This window comes from Myotis nattereri, assembly GCF_964212035.1.
Source record: "Myotis nattereri genome assembly, chromosome: 3".
Lineage (NCBI taxonomy): Eukaryota > Metazoa > Chordata > Mammalia > Chiroptera > Vespertilionidae > Myotis > Myotis nattereri.
This window is the reverse complement of record NC_138077.1, coordinates 54,211,694-54,229,068: the sequence shown is the minus strand read 5'-3', so window position 1 is coordinate 54,229,068 and position 17,375 is coordinate 54,211,694. Positions and strand designations below refer to the sequence as shown.

General features: G+C 38.3%; 1 protein-coding gene across 1 annotated transcript in view; it reads right to left on the bottom strand.

Annotated features, from left to right (window-relative positions):
* Positions 1 to 1,453: 1,453 nt before the first annotated feature.
* Positions 1,454 to 17,375, bottom strand: part of TFRC (transferrin receptor) — a 29,257-nt gene continuing 13,335 nt past the window's right edge. Inside the window, exons 8-19 of the mRNA XM_081085367.1 lie at positions 17,080 to 17,178; positions 16,071 to 16,210; positions 14,193 to 14,356; positions 12,821 to 12,940; positions 10,877 to 10,962; positions 10,634 to 10,697; positions 9,024 to 9,091; positions 7,857 to 7,915; positions 7,562 to 7,643; positions 6,700 to 6,921; positions 5,255 to 5,395; positions 1,454 to 4,447 (exon numbers count right to left, since the gene is read on the bottom strand). Of these exons, the coding sequence (XP_080941493.1) occupies positions 4,205 to 4,447; positions 5,255 to 5,395; positions 6,700 to 6,921; positions 7,562 to 7,643; positions 7,857 to 7,915; positions 9,024 to 9,091; positions 10,634 to 10,697; positions 10,877 to 10,962; positions 12,821 to 12,940; positions 14,193 to 14,356; positions 16,071 to 16,210; positions 17,080 to 17,178 (1,488 nt within the window). The 3' untranslated portion in view covers positions 1,454 to 4,204. The remainder of the gene's footprint in view (positions 4,448 to 5,254; positions 5,396 to 6,699; positions 6,922 to 7,561; positions 7,644 to 7,856; positions 7,916 to 9,023; positions 9,092 to 10,633; positions 10,698 to 10,876; positions 10,963 to 12,820; positions 12,941 to 14,192; positions 14,357 to 16,070; positions 16,211 to 17,079; positions 17,179 to 17,375) is intronic.

The window sequence follows — 17,375 nt, the reverse complement described above, 5'->3', positions numbered from 1 at the left end:
TATATATTATTGATTTCAGAGAGGGAGAGGGAGATAGAAATATCAATGATGAAAGAGAACCACACTCCCACTGTGGATTGAACCATGACTTGTTTCATAGATTGACACTCAACCACTGAGCCATACCAGCCAGTCAGGTAAGGAACTTTCATTCATTGCTAGTAGGGTTGCAAAATGTCACAGCCACTTTGGGAGTGTTTGGCAGTTTCTCATAAAACTAAACATACTCTTAAGTATATGATTTAGCCACTGCATTTCCTGGTATTTACCCAAATGAACTAAAAATTTATGCCTACATAAAAAACCTGTATGCTTATAGTAGCATTATTCATAGTTGCCAAGAATTTGGAAGCAAAGATGTCCTTCAATAGGTAAATGGATAAACTATGTTACAAGACAATATTTATTCAGCACTAAAAAGAAGAGCTATCGCTCAGCTGGTGTGGCTCAGTACTTGAGCAACAACCTTATGAACCAGGAGGTCACGGTTTGATCCCAGTCGGGGCACATGCCCAAGTTGTGGGCTCGATCCCCAGTGTGGGGTGTGCAGGAGGCAGCCGGTCAATGATTCTCTCATCATTGATGTTTCTTCTCTCTGAAATCAAAATGTATTTGAGGGGGGGAAAGTTTAAAAATAAAAAGAAATATCAAGCTATGAAAACCTGAGGAACCATAAATATACATTACTATGAAAGCCCATCTGAAAAGGCTACAGACTATATGAACCCAACTCCGTTATGGGAAAGGTAAGACAGTCAAAAGATCAGTGTCTAACTAGGGCAGTGGTTCTCAACCTTCCTGATGCCGCGACCCTTTCATACAGTTCCTCATGTTGTGGTGACCCCCAATTTCATTGTTACAAATTGAACATAATTAAAGCACAGTGACTAATCACAAAAACAATATGTAATGATATATGTGTTTTCCAATGGTCTCAGGCGACCCCTATGAAAGGGTCGTTCAACCCCCAAAGGGGTCGCGATCCACAGGTTGAGAACCGCTGAACTAGGAGTTAAGAGGGAGGACAAAGAGGCAAGGCACAGAGAACTTTCAGGACAGTAAAACTATAGTGTAATGGTGAATACATGTCATTATACATTTGTCCAAACTCACACAATGTATACCAAAAGTGAATCTTAATGTAATCTATGGTCTTTCGGCAATGAGGATGTGTGTCATTGTAGGTTCACTGATTGTAACAAATGTACTACTCTGGTGGGAGAAGTTGACAGTGGGGGAAGCTAAGGGGTGGGGTGCAGGAAGGGAATACAGTGGGGCCTTGACTTACGAGTGTCCCCCTGAACCTGTCTCCATGGCCCCCTTTCCTCTGACTTCCCAGTGAGCTCAAGCTGCCTGACCACTGTCTGTCTCTCCACACGCCTGCCCCCCGGCAAATCTGCTCCTTGTTTGGAATATGTCAATAAACCCCACTTCTTAAAAAAGAAAAGACAACTCAGTGTTCAAGCATTTTATTAAACAAGATAAGGAATATCCACATCGTTGCACATATCAGCTTGTATACAATTATAATGGCATATCACTTGTTCACAAGGATATAGCTGAGCAGTAGGTTGAGAGGTTTAATTAAGCCATCTTTACCCAAGTAAAATTTCAAGAACATTCAAAGAGGAAACACAGTAAAGGTTATGCAAGTTCTAGAATAGTGAATCATCACACAGTTCACTCCTTTTATCCTTTAGCCTTGAAATGTACATATCTATCACCAGAAAAAAATATGAAGACCTGCAGGTGTCACTAGTCAAATATACATTTCATTCAGGAATAGTAAGCCTTTTACTACCTCTTTGATTGGTAATAACTCAACCTTAACCATAGAGTTTTTAAAAGCAATTTACTGCTGTAAAATGTATGCCCATTATTTATCTGTATTATTCCTTGAAGTCACTGAGCTTTATTAAAGTATGATAAAGCATGATACTCAAACCAGGAATCCCAGCAATGACCTTTTCACTTAGCTACACGAAATATTATTCCAGATGAAACACTGTAAAGAGTAAACAGACTCAGTAGTGAAATAATTCAGCGAGGCTGTGATAATCTAGATCTATTATTAACCTGGGTAAGTGACACCAAGTTTAAAGAACCTTAAGAGACCCTATGGATTTTTTCTTAGGTAACAATATTGAACTGCCCAGATAACAAACAGCTGATTACATGTTTGAGTAGAAAACAGTCTTTACTGATGTAGCCTCAAACTTATTTGTTCACATCTACATTTAACTTATGACCACCATGTACTAATAGGTAGGTAGGTAGGCAGGCATGATCAAAGATCCTTTTGCAAGCTGGCTCCCCACACCCTTCACTCCCCCCTCCCCTCCAGACCTATGCAAATTTCCCCTGCTTTAAGCTAAAAGGTCAGTTCTGGATTCAAGCTTGAATGAACTAAGGTTATAGGAAATAACATGCATATAGGGGATAAAGTTAAATTCATTTGTCAATAGCAAACATTATAAATGTGTGCTACTATTCCACTAAACAGAAGACCCAGAGAAACCACAAATGTAACATAACACCACATCAGGTTTAAAAAACCTTTGAATCAACAAAAAGAATCTTGAAGGAAGTAGTTTTATTTTACCATGGTTGAATTTACCCACCAAATGTTTAATGACCACAAAATGTTCTGCAACTAAAACTAAAAGATAGAGAATTATAGGGAGCTAGAAATATATGTTAGATACTAACGATCTTCAAGCTTTTAAGATGTCATTGCATGAAGAAAATTATGGGAAACACTGTTCCCGATAATTACGTACACCCTTAGTGTAACATATGGAGATCACTGTCTCCGATATAGACACTGTGGTAGGCAAAAACTACCTTGTTCTTTATGCATTATGGAAGACACTGCTCCCGATAATGTGAGTTAGGTTTGTGACAAAGGTACTGGAAATTTTGCAAATTTTGAATTAAAGTTACAGCTTGGATAAATGGAGCTGTAAAATTTTGCTTATGAGTACTACCACAGCCTTTAAGTGCAATTAATTTATAACTTGGTCACAACTCAGTACTTTAGGGAAACTACCATTTTTATCTACTTGGCTAAATAGAAGTCTAACTTGATTAGCAATCCCTAATTAAATTTAAGTCTCTAATATTTAGCTGTAAATTTTTATTTGAGGCTGTTTTCTAAAACCCTGTTTTCTAAAACAAGTATTGACCATTATAAATGCAAAACTTCCAGTATCTGTTGGGTTTTATTAGCAGATGCTGCTTTTATTTAAAAAAAACAAAACAAAAACGACAGTATAACTGTCATAATTATGGAAGGCACTGCTTCCGATAATTATCTTCTATAAAAAAAACCACCATTTATAGTGAACTCTGTCACTGATAAATAAACAATAAATATCTTGAGCCAAAATGATAGGAAGCTTTCCAAAAAATTAACACTTTGACCAAAATTTGGCAGTGTGTTCTTTAAAGTCTGACACTGAGCTTGAAATTAAACACCTAAAACTGGTTCTCTTTCAAAATATCTTGGAAAAAAACAAACAAAAAACAAACTAAACAAGGCTTATGCGGGAAGGGACAGAAGGAAAGAAAATATACTAGGTCTTTGGCTTCTGGTCTCCTCTCTTTGTAAATGATCTTGAGGTTAACACATTAAGGCCTTGCTCCTGCGATAAACAGTTGAACCTTATTTTATCCAGCTAAAGGACCTCATTAGCAAGAAAACAAGTCCCATCTCTTTTGAAAGTTAACTGTCTCATCCAGGGATGAGGAAACCAGCTAAATCCTTAAAGGCAAAGATCTCACTTGGAGGCTAAGGTCTTACAAGCTGGTATCTGCTATTTGGCATCAAACGAAATACCATGTTTAACCTTCAGCAGACACCACCTTCCTCCTCCCACTCAAGAGACATCAGTGTTCATGCCCTTAGGATTTAGAGCAATAGTTCATGTAACTGGTTCTGACTTTTTTATAACTGTAACAGAAAAGAGGCAGTTACCATTACAAAGCAATTAAAATTCTAGAGAAAAACATTCTGTCATGAACACTTTTAAGTGGTTATTCACCTTAACAGGTACCTACCCTGTATTAAAAGCTGCCGCCTAAAGACATCTAGTAGTACCGAGATGAATGGGTAGAACTTTAACAATATTAGGTTTTGTAGCCCTACTGAAAATTTAGCACAACCAGCACAAGCCACAGGTACCCTAAGTTAAGGGTATCACATTTAAAACTCATTGTCAATGTCCCAAATGTCACCAGAGATGGCATTTGCAGCTTCCTGAATAGTCCAAGTTGCTAAAGCCAGCTGGTTTCTGAACAGTGTTTCATTAAAAGCACTGCGATCTTTCCGACGCAGTTTTATGTGCTCCAGTAAAGCTGGGAGAGTGTGAGAGCCAGAGCCCCAGAAGATGTGTCGGAAAGGAGCATCTTTTGGAGATACATAGGGTGAGAGGAGGTGATATTCCACCTAAAAAACAAAACATACAAGAGCGCTGACAGTATTGACTTTGGTTGTGAAGAAAGAATCTGATACAGTAAAACCACAGTCACTATCCCACTTCCAAATGTTCAATTTCCCTTAATTTAAGAATACTGAGAACCAGGCTATTAATCTGTTAAAATTGTAAAACTAAATGTCAACTCCTTTGTAAAAGTGAACTCTAATTGTTTTTCTTTGTTGTTGCTGGAGCACAACATCTGGAAGATTTACAAGTTTCTGCTGTAAAAGAATTTTCTGCTTCTTCCCAGCAGCCTGAAGCCTGGATTAGACAACAGAAATGTAGAGAAATGACAGCTAAATCACTAATGATCTCTTCTTTAAACATGTGTTTAGCCCGGCCAGTGGGGTTCAGTGGTGGGCATCGACCTATGAACCATGCGGTCATGGTTAGATTCCCAGTCACAGGGCACATGCCTGGGTTGCAAGCTTGATCCCTGGTGTGGCGTATGCAGGAGGCAGCCGATCAATGGTTCTCTCCCTCTCTCTCCCTCTCTCCCCTCCCTCCCTTCCTCCCCCTATCCCTTCCTTTCTGAAATCAATAAAATATATTAAACAATAAAAATGTTTCTAAATCTTAAAAAAGTCAACACTAGGTTAAATGTTTCTTGTATTCCCAAGTTTGGTATGTTGATTTAGACCTTGTAAGAGTTAAAATCTGTGAATTCTAAAGCAGCAAAGGATTCTAAGCTTCTGAAGTTATACTTTTTAGAAATGGAAGGTTTACCAACTAAATTTAACATATTTTAGTTCTTCCTTTTCTAAGCGGTTACTTACTCTCATGATGCGGTCATTGATTTCCCTCATGACAAGCCTGTCTGCTGTATCTGAATTCTTATAATCTGTTGTTAGTTTGGAAGTAGCACGATAAAAGTCTCCACGAGCAGAATATAACCACTGTAGACTCAGACCCATCTCCTGCAGCAAAAGACATTCCATTGACTATTAGATATTACATTCCTAAGGATGTTATTCTATGCCTTTTCTAATTTAGGTGTAGCAACTGAGATTCTGATAAAGGGGGTGAACTCACAGACAAGTGCAAGATCCAGAGAAAGCTAGATTAAAGCACTTGTGCAGGAGGTTCCAAGCACTGTAAACTATAGCAATACGCTCATATTTAAGCCCAGCATATAGTGTAAGTGTCACACTTGGTCTCAAAAGAAAACCATACTAAAAAAATTTAACATAATCTACTTAGTCCAAGTATGTACCCTATGTAGTACATTGTTCCCAGTTCAAGGGGGAATACATGAAGCATTTTGGTTCAACAAACTTCAGAATCTAGTTATTCCCATCTGGTTAAGTCCCATTTTCTGATCAGCTACAATGTGTTTCAAGAAAGCCATAGTAAGTCCTTGCCACGTGGCTCAGTTGGTTACAGTGTTGTCCCAATATGCCAAGGTTGCTGGTCGATCCCCGATCAGGGCACATACAAGAGTCAACCAATGAATGCATAAAGAAGTGGAACAGCCCTGACCGGTTTGGCTCAGTGGATAGAGCGTCCGCCTGCGGACTGAAGGGTCCCAGGTTCGATTCCAGTCAAGGGCATGTACCTGGGTTGCGGGCACATCCCCAGTGGGAGATGTGCAGGAGGCAGCTGATCGATGTTTCTTTCTCATCGATGTTTCTAACTCTCTATCTCTCTCCCTTCCTCTCTGTAAAAAATCAATAAAATATACTTAAAAAAAAAAAAAAAAAAAGAAGTGGAACAAAAATTGATGTTCCTTTCTCAATCAATTTTTAAAAATTAAAATAAAAGGAAAGCCGTAAGATTTGGTTATCAGTTGGAAACCACTTTTGATTTTATCAAGTTTGAATACTACGCAGAATGAACACTAAATAAGACTGTAACTAACTACTGGCTATGTTCTCTCTCCATCACGTCATCTCCAAAAAGCATATATCTAAACTCACAGGTTCAAAGTCATAGGTTGACACCTTTAGTCTCTGAGTCCTAGCTCTTTATGGATTGCTTGGAATACATGAACAATAGAAAACATAGTTCTAGATTCTGAAATACCTGCCATGGTCTATTCTAGATCTATAACCTCCCAACTTCTCTTTCAAATGAGTTATGGATTCTAAGCAAAATTACACCTCAGTTCACTTTAAAATGTATTTCGGTTACCAACTAAGTCCCTCCCCAGGAACAGTTAAACATCATTCTTCAAACTGCTTAATACTGCAGCATGAAGAACCAGATTTTAATTAGGGCTCACCTTTACGTCTGTTTTGAATTGGTTCATATCCCTCACAAATGAAAGCATTTTCTCGTTATACATGTCATAGTTCAGGTTCAATTCAGCATTATGGGTAAGTTTAATCATGAGCTGACCAGCAACTTCTGCTGCTGCACGTGCCATTTTGTTCAACTCGGGGACTTCCTGATTCAGTACCTCGTAGGTATCCTGGGTAGTACCTAAGTAAGGATAATCTGAGGCCTGGAAGACAAAGTGAGGTTAATGTACTCAGGCAGGTTCTAGAAGAGTAGGCGCCTCACATTCCAGTTACACCATCAAGGTAATAGTAACTATAATTCTTCCTTTGCTTCTAACATGTTCCTAACCCCGATTTTTCTTATACACTACTTTAAAAAAATACTTTTTGCTACTTTCTTTTAACCTAACCTACTCCAAGAATGACTACTTTCCTCTAGGCTCCATAGAATCCATGTTCTATTACATCAGATACCTAGAACAGATTTTTAGCCAATTTTATTCAGGTTATATCCTTGTTATCTTCTCTCTGGTAAGTCTGACCCATTTTAATGAGGAAAGAGGAGAGCATATGTGAAATGTACTTTCAATATCAAGTGTTATTACTCTTAGATGAAATCTTCTAAATCCCCATTGTCCAATAAGTAGGCTCTTATTAATGGATATTACTTAATTGAAGTTTTAGCAAATAAAATCAAATGCTATTAAGCTGAGAACAATTCTATTGTAAAACTGATCATAAGGTAGCATACAATAACTGCATGTGTATAATTTCTTAAAACATTGTAAGCACTCTAGGAAACTTGGTTTCAAATTTGATGAAAGAAGATCCAAGATACAACACTTCAGAGTTTTTCAGACTTACCCCACAAAAACAGAAAGAAACAGCTGGGATTCCAGAATACGCAAGGAAAGGGAAAGCAGCATCATCAAGAGAAAACTTCTCCCTGCAAGGAAAGAATGTGTTTTTTAGAAAGTTTTCCAAAGAACAGGCTATGCTACCATGTAACCTCACTCCCAGCTGCCCCAAAAGTCTTAAAAGGACTCTCTCTAGGTATAGGTAAGCTCACTGCAAAGTTACCCAGATCTCTACCTAACACAGTAGGTGCTACTGCACGATTGTTTTTCTATCAGTTGTTTATCCACTTGTCTCAACTTACACTTTGTTCATCCAGTTGCTATCCCGATACAGTGGCAACCCAGTAGCTGGATGTTTCACCTGTTAAATAAGAAATTAAGTTATCATTAAAATGAACCTTTCTGAAATATGTTTCTCTTTTATAAACATTTATTAAAAGACACTACATTTTTATTATATCTCCTTGAAAAAAATTTTAGGACAAAACAATCTCAAATTTTTGAAGTTATTCTTACTAAGTTTGTACTGCTAGTGCCGTTAGTTAAGGTGAGAAAAAAAATACATGCTTTCTTACTTAACATTCTAAAGGCGGTTTAAACAATTTTAAAAAGCCCTCTCCTAGCCTTCATGGTATGTCTATCTCATTTCTTCTAGCACGTTTCATACTACTGCCAGCCTAACCTGCAAACACATTACTGCCTTATTAGAGATCCTATTGTAATCCCTCATTTCCCATGGAATCAAGGTCAAGTTCCCTGACCCTTGGTTCCCCTCCAACTTTAATCAACCCAATATATAACCACTAATGGTGTTAGGCAAATTTGGTTCCTTACTCATTCAAAACTATGGTCATTCACATGTCTGTCTCTATTCAATGAATATTTTACCTGACCTTCTGACTTAAGTCTTAGGGATAGTTTAAGTCCATTTAACACCTTCCTTAACATTCTGACTCTATAGACCTAGACCAGCGATGGCGAACCTATGTCACCTCTGACACGCGAACTCATATTTTTGGTTGATTTTTCTTTGTTAAATGGCATTTAAATATATAAAATACATATCAAAAATATAAATCTTTGTTTTACTATGGTTGCAAATATCAAAAAATTTCTATATGTGACACGGCACCAGAGTTAAGTTAGGGTTTTTCAAAATGCTGACACGCCGAGCTCAAAAGGTTCGCCATCACTGCTATAGACAACCTCCGTGGGTACCTACGGTACAGCTTAGGCCTCGTGGAACTCTGCTACATATTCCTAAACAGACTACATATTGTTTGTGATCAGAGCCCTTCATATACCACCTCCCATGGTTCAATAGGCTGGGGAAAAGTAAGCCAAGAGCGTGACTGAAATAACGCTGCTATAAATTTATTCTAAGTTACTTTAGCTATCAATATTTTTCACCTCATGTGAATTAGGCAAAAAATTAAGTTATATATTTTCGTAATTAGGTATATACTTACATCTTGCATCATTTCCTCAATGAGTGAATACAACAATGGGCTGGCAGAAACCTTGAAGCTGCTGGTACCTGCAAAAGAGATTATTCTTACATTGCGCCTTCTCTAGTCAAGCAATTTTTACTCTGCTACTTCAACAACTAAAAGTACTTGCAAATAGGAAGACAGGAGGATAATAACCAAGATGAGTGGCATATATAACTATCCTCTTAATGAAGTAGATAAAAGTTCTTTAGTGACCACTAACCTTAATTTGACTCAACCGAATCTCTTACTGCCTGAGTTTGCCTACTTTAATGTTAATGATTTGGTTTTTTTGGTTCATCCATGTTAAGGCATTCATCTGCTAATTGTAAGTAAGCTTGCTATATTTATTCTGTTGTGCAGGTAAAATTGCAATAGTGATAAATCTAGTAAGATTTCGTTAACTCCCTCCTTTTTTGTCCCAATGGAGACACATTTTACTCTTCTCAGTTCATCCACTGGCTACACCTGCATTTTTAATAACATTCAAACTCTTTTCATTGGTATCTCCATCTATGATGCCACAACGTAGTAATATGTGAACTAGTCTCTAGAAGTGCCATTCTACATGACATGATTTAGTTCCTTCTGGTCTAAAACACTGTCCAGACTATTGGTTCTCAAACGTTAGTGCAAGCATATCAAACTAGCAGCCCGCATGCGGCCCACAACGAATATTTTTGCAGCCCAGCCAATATAATGGTCTGTAAGAAACAAATTTCGTAATTGAATTTTTACAATATCCTGTCATGCATAATTATTAATAATGAACTACAACGTTCGCTAATGACTGATTACTATAATCGTGTTGCATTCACTTCCCTTATGCGCCTTATGCACAGGCATACCATTTCTCTCCACTAAAACTAGCAGCAAATATTTTAGCAGCCGATTGCCACAGCATTAGTCTTGTACTGACTTGTTTGGTGTGCACAACGGGAAGTATTTCACTTCGGAGAACAAGAAAAATAGGTTTATTTGTGTTATGTTTATTAATTTGTGCAGTTATTCAGTGTCTGATAAGTTAATGTTCAAGAAAAAATATTTTTATTAAAATGTTCTATTATTTTATGTTAACGATTACTCATTTATTTCAGCCCTTTGTATTCAGCACATCTCTATTGAAATTAGCCTACGTTTCTATGAAAATTGAAGCTTTTGTATTTCTGCAGTCCGCATAAGCTTGAACCTTGTTTATTTGGGCCGTGTTAGCCTTTGAGTTTGACATGCTTGCTTTAGTGCATCAGAATCACTTGGAGTGCTTGCTAAACCAGCTTGCTGGACCTATGCTCCAATTTCTGACTCAAAAGTCTGAGATAGGGCCTGAAATTTCTTCATTTCTAACAGTTCCCAGGTGATCCTGGTGCTGCTGCTGTGGGGACCACACTGAGAAACACTGCTCTGGACAAGGCTATCTGCACCCATTTTAACTTAATGGACAATTAAGAGAAAGCTAAGTGAATCTTTTGATCTGGAAATGGCCAATGTAAATTGTAAAAAGTAGTAAGTGCTGCTTTAGAAAGCTTTCTTCTACTGTTTTATAATTAGTTTATCTAAATTCATGACTAGCTAATGAAAAGGATACTCACCAAGAACAGCTTTATCCAGATTAATGTAAGTGAAAGCCTTTATATGCAAGCTGGAAAGGTATCCCTAGAAGAGAAGGAAAAATACTCATGTATCAATCTAATTATCACATAAAGTAACCATTATTAGGAACTTCTTTTTAAATTTGGATTCTATTGGAACTGAATATTCTATTGAGAGCCTGGTTTCTGGAAGACAAGTTAAGGCAACACAAGTTTGGGTGCCATTCTGGGTGTCGTTAATACCTCCAGCCATTCAGTGGCACCCACAGCTCCGAAGTCACCAGCGCTCCAGCTGGCAAAGACAATGCTTCTTCTGGGTTTAAACCCGCCTGAAAGACAACAAAAGGTTAGCTTCATCTTGGGAAAAAGTATAGGCAGACCAGTGATTTAAAGATAAAATAAAAAACAGCAGATTAAAAAATTCTTTTCCTGCCCTAACCGGTTTGGCTCAGTGGATAGAGCGTCGGCCTGCGGACTGAAGGGTCCCAGGTTCGAAGGGTCCCCGGTTCGATTCCGGTCAAGGGCATGCACCTTGGTTGCGGGCACATCCCCAGCAGGGGGTGTGTAGGAGGCAGCTGATCGATGTTTCTCTCGTCGATGTTTGTAACTCTCTATCCCTCTCCCTTCCCCGCTGTAAAAAAATCAATAAAATATATTAAAAAATAAAAATTTTCCTTTTGATGCCCCAGGTGAAAACAAATTTTGAAAGTGATCTACATGATCGATCACATTATAAGGAAATAATAAATGGTGAATCACTATGTTGCACACTAAAGCTAATGTAACATTGTATGTCAACTAACAATTTGCTTAAAAGTATGTAACTTAAAAATTGCTTAAAAAACAGTTGTTATGAAATAAAATAAAAATTCACACATTTATGGTATAGGGAAGAGTTTTCAGAGAAACGACATTGGTGGCAGTTCCTTTGGGGGCTATATGCACCACTGCCCTCCATCCCTTCCCTTTCCCTGAGTATATATTTTTCGAAATGTTAAGCATTGCAACTTACCGTGATCCAAAGATTCAATAATGTGGTGAAGGTTTGCATGTGTGTGTGGGTAGGTATAGAGGAGTGGCAAATACCATGGGAGAAAGGCTTCAAAGTGAGCCTTTATGTATTATGTTTGCAATATACAAATATTTTCTCATACTCATAAATATATCAAATCATACAAAATTTTACAATCCTATATAATAAAGGGTAATATGCAAATTGACTGAACGGTGGAAAGACCAGTTGCTATGATATGCACTGACCACCAGGGGGCAGACGCTCCACGCAGGAGCTGCCCCCTGGTGGTCAGTGTGCCACAAGCCTGGCTGACAGATGCTGAGCACAGTGGCCTGCCTCCTCAGCAGTTGGACAACCCTGAGGGCTCCTGGACTGTAAAAGGCAGGCTAGGCTGAGGGACCTTCTCCCTCTGCACCTCCCCCACCCAGTGCACAAATGTCGTGCACCAGGCCTCTAATAAAACTATAAAACATTAGTACACAGGTATGTCACTGCTTGCTTTCAAATAGATTCCTTAGGGGCCATGTTAGATTTGCCATATCATTCTGGGTATGTCGAACTCAGAATTAGGGCCAAATGTAACACTTTTCAGTATCTCAAAAGAAATGGATGGGTCCTGGCTGGGTAGCTCAATTGGTTAGAGCTGTTGTTCCAGTAAACCAAGGTCTCGGGTTCAATCACCAGTCAGGGCACATACAAGAATCAACCAATGAATGCGTAAGTGGGACAACTAATTGATGCTTCTCTCTCCCTTCCTCTAAAATTAATCAATAAATAAAAAATTTTTAAAAATGGATGATTCCCAGTATAATGAAGACACTGCATGGAAAGCTGTTTCAAAGTCAAAGCAGGGATATAATGTATAGCATAGAGAATATAGTCAATGATATTGTAATAACTGTATAGTAACAGATGGTTACTAAACCTATCATGGTAATCATTTCATAAGGCATATAAAATGTCAATGCACTATGTGGAACACCTGAAATCAATTTGTATGTTAACTATATTTTAAAAAGTCAAAGGAAAATATAACAAAAGAAAATCTGCTTTATACTAAAGAACTCAGGGTTTAGAAGGAGTGACAAAGGTAAAAGTGAGCAAAGGATACTATAACATTTAAAACTATATGCAGCGCATAGATATTCAAGTTCTCAAAATGTGCACTCTACCTTTAAAGACCAAATCAGAGAATATCTGGGCAAGTTCCAATAGAAGGGCTGTTCCCACACTGGATTTTGCAGCTCCAGGACCCCAGGCATCCCTCTGGGCCCCGACTACAATATAACGACCTTGAAAAAAAAAATACAATGAGCTCTTAAATTGTTTTCTGAGTCTAGAATAAGCACACTCATAGAAGGGTAAAAATGAAGTATATGCGCCGAAACCGGTTTGGCTCAGTGGATAGAGCATCGGCCTGCGGACTGAAAGGTCCCAGGTTCGATTCCGGTCAAGGGCATGTACCTGGGTTGCGGGCACATCCCCAGTAGGAGATGTGCAGGAGGCAGCTGATCGATGTTTCTCTCTCATCGATGTTTCTAACTCTCTATCTCTCTCCCTTCCTCTCTGTAAAAAATCAATAAAATATATTAAAAAAAAAATGAAGTATATGCATAAGGGTACGAGAGCCTTAGGACTTTGGGATTAAAAATTCATGACAATACTAATATTTTTCCTTATTAATATTGGTCCTCTTTTTTTTACATTACCAATTAAGTTTACTCATCAACTATGTATTTGTGCTCACCTATCCTATATAATAAAAGGCTAATATGCAAATCGACCGAACGGGGGAATGGCTGGTTGCTATGACGTGCACTGACCACCAGGGCTCAGACGCTCAATGCAGGAGCTGCCTCCTGGTGGTCAATGTGCTCCCACAGGGGGAGTTCCGCTCAGTCAGAAGCTGGGCTCACGGTTGGTGAGCACAGTGGTGGTGGCAGGAGATTCTCTGCCTCCGCATCAGTTGGACATCCCCCAAGGGCTTCCAGACTGCAAGATGGCACAGGCTGGGCTGAGGGACGAATTTCGTGCACTGGGCCTCTAGTTGTTTAATAAGCAACCGAAATCCAAGGATTTTCAATACCCAATGATATGACTGTTTGAATGCATTTAAATAGATAGATGACCTATTACCAGTATCAGCAAATTATAGCCCACATGTTGATTCATTATGCATTGTCTATAGCTGTTTTCATGATATAATACCAGAGTTAAATATTTGCTTCAGAGACTGTATGGCCTGCAAAATGTTTATTATCTGTCCCCGTAAGTAGAAATTAGCTTACTGCTGGTCTACTCAATAATTAAAAGCAATTTTTAAGTCATAATGGTCAATTTTTGACAAGTTATTTTCCTGGGGCTTAATTTAGCTCCAAGGAAACTGACACCTAAATGATTCACTTTAAGACATGTAAGACTTAGCTTAAGCCATGCCAGCCTTCCCTCACTCCCTCCTCTGGCTACATGCTTAACAGGGATAAAACCAGAAATACATACATAGAGCAACAGACACAGTTAGACAGAGAAATCAGGGGTCTTTACCTGGTTCTTCAAAGCCTTTAATAACACCGAAGACATTAAAAATTCTTATCTCTTTCAGCACATTGTTCACAGTGAGTTTCACATTCCTATTCTGTGTGGTTACCAGCTTACATGAAGAATCTGTTTTCCAAGAAGAAGGACAGTCTCCTTCCATATTTTTAGAACTAAAAAACAGAAATCAGCATTCTGAGTTACTGCTACTTTCCCCAAGTTTACAAAACCAGTCCTTACATCCAGTAGAGTTCTAGGTTAAGAGGTCATATAAAAGAACATACAAAATTTACTCCCTAGTGGCTATTTGTTTCTTATTCTGATCTGTAGACAACCATGAGTTACTTCCTGTTTAAGCACAATGTTCTTACCTTCTTCTGATGTGTGCCTTTCTGCCAGAGAATAGTTATAGTTTACATTTAAAATAGATACCAAGATGGACTCAGATGGACTTTTTCTTATATAAAGTACATTAATATATTCCCATGTTTGCCCTAGCCGGTCTGGCTCAGTGGATAGAGCATCGACTTGTGGACTGAAGGGTCCCGGGTTCGATTCCAGTCAAGGGCACATGCCCGGGTTGTGGGCTTGATCCCCAGTAGGGGGCATGCAGAAGTCAGTTGATCAATGATTCTCTCTCATCGATGTTTCTATCTCCCTCTCCCTTCCTCTCTGAAATCAATAATATATATATGACTTATTCCCTAACCAGTTTGGCTCAGTGGATAGAGCATCAGCCTGTGGACTGAAGGGTCCCAGGTTCGATTCTGGTCAAGGGCATGTACCTGGGGTGCGGGCACATCCCCAGTAAGAGGTGTACAGGAGGCAGCTGATAGATGTTTCTCTCTCATCAATGTTTCTAACTATCTCTCTCCCTTCCGCTCTGTAAAAAATCAATTAAAAAAGTGACTTAAAGGAAAAGACCTTTAAAAATTATATATATATATATGTGTATATATATGTATATGTATGTATGTATGTATGTGTGTGTATGTGTATGTGTGTGTGTGTGTATATATATATATCTCCACATTTACTGACTCCACTAACACGGGTAGTATGTACAGAGGCTTATCTCAGTTATAAAAGAATATTCTCAGAGAAAGATAAGTATCACATGATCTCACTCTTATGTGGAATCTAATGAACAACATAGATCCAAAGACACAGAAGCACCAAACAAACTGTCAGACCTCAGAGGTAAGGTAGGGAGGGTGGGCGAGTGGGAAGAGATTAACCAATGAACTTGTGTGCATATATGCACAACCCAAGAACACAGACAATAGTGGTGAAGGCCTGGGTAGTGGATGGGGGCATGCACCAAGAGTTCACCAGTTTGACTGCTGGTCTGGGCAAATGCCCAGGTTTCAGGGTCGATCCCCAGTAGCGGGTGTGCAGGAAGCAGCTGATCGATGTTTTTCTCTCAGCAGTGTTTCTAGCTCTCTCCCTATCCTTTTCCTCTCCCTAAAAACCAACAAAAACATTTAAAAAAAGAAAGAAAAGAAAATCCAGAACTAATGAGTATTATAGCTCAACATAAATTCCAAGGGATCTTCTCCAATAACTGAATGGGTTGCCACAGGCAACAAAATGTTTAATCACAGGAAGCATTCAAGCACGGCTATGCCAGGAATACTACACAAGGTATTCACTGAGTGAATTGAACAAGGACTCCTTGAGTTTATAAATCCAAGGTCTATCATTAATATCACTTTATGTTGGAAAATTTCATTTTTTATCTATACCAAATTAATAGCTATCCATCCCCAAAATGTTCCAAATGTGGAAAACAACAGCCAATTGTTTTAAGACTTTATCAAATCAACAGATTATTCTCCTTAATCATAAAGTCTCACCCTGCAAGGCAGTTTTCAAATAAGAACTTACTCGAACAGTTTCTCTGCAGCAGCTCTGGAAATGGTTTGGACAGGGATATTAGGCAATCCTGATGACTGAGACGGTGGAAACTGAGTATGATTGAAAGAAGGGAATCCTGGCGTATAAGGGTCACCTGTTCCCAGATGAGCCTAGTAAAACAGAAGAGCAATCACTTCTATCAGGTACTTGTTCAAGAAATTTCCTTGTAAGATTCAGATTGAGTATGAGGCTATAGCCCAAGCTTAGTTTAGCACCTTAAAGTCTGTAAGTCTGAGTGGCGCTATGATACGTGACTCTTGCTTTTGATGGCATATGCCAAATTCAATTCAAGACACTACAATTGTCTCCTCATATCAGTGGGAAATATATTCCAAGACCCTAGTGGATGCCTGAAACTGTGGATGAGTACTGAACCCTACATATACTTTATTGCTTCCTCTTTGGCATATTCAAACTGCTAGCATCCCACATCTTTCTTGAACATAACCACTGTGATAACATGCCAGTCAATCTGATAACTGAGATGGCTACTTAGTGACTAATGGGCAGGTAGTGTGTGTAAAGTTGATACATTGGATAAAGGGATGATTCCAATCGCAGGCTGGACAGAGTGGGATAACTCAAAAAAAATTCTTTTAATTTTATTTTATGTTTAAAGTATTACAAATAGTAGTACATGTCTCCTTTTCAAAATTTCATTATGCTTCTCAGGAAAGCACACAATTTAAAACTTAGGAATTATTTCTGGAACTTTCCATGTAATATTCTTAGATCACAATTGACAGTGGATAACTGAAAGCAAAACCGTGGATACTAGGGGACTAGATTATACTGATCAAGTACTTTTAGCAATACGTAGCAACTAGGTTTCAATGTCATATAATTTATCTTCTTGCTTACTGCTAAAACTCTCCCAGACAAAAGTACTTAAGGAAGGCACAGTTTTATTTTTACTAATGTAAGTGAAATCTAGCAATAATTTAGAGAACCCAAAAACTCATTTGCTCAAAGAACTCACATGTCCAAACAATGGAAGCTCTGCATCAACAATGGGAAATTTAGTATGGTCCATGTAGATCAAAACACCAATTGCATTTAAACTTTCAGCATTTGCAACCTACAAAACAAAACACAAAGCTCAGAATATGAAGAACTAATCATATAAATTTAAAATACATACTAGACTTTATGCTGACAAAGGGTTACAGAGGATAACACCTATGCTCCCAATATTCAAAATAGCTTATGTTTAGGAAAAATGTCTTAATATTCACTAAGAGTTTATTAGAGAAATAATAAAAACCCATCCAAGAT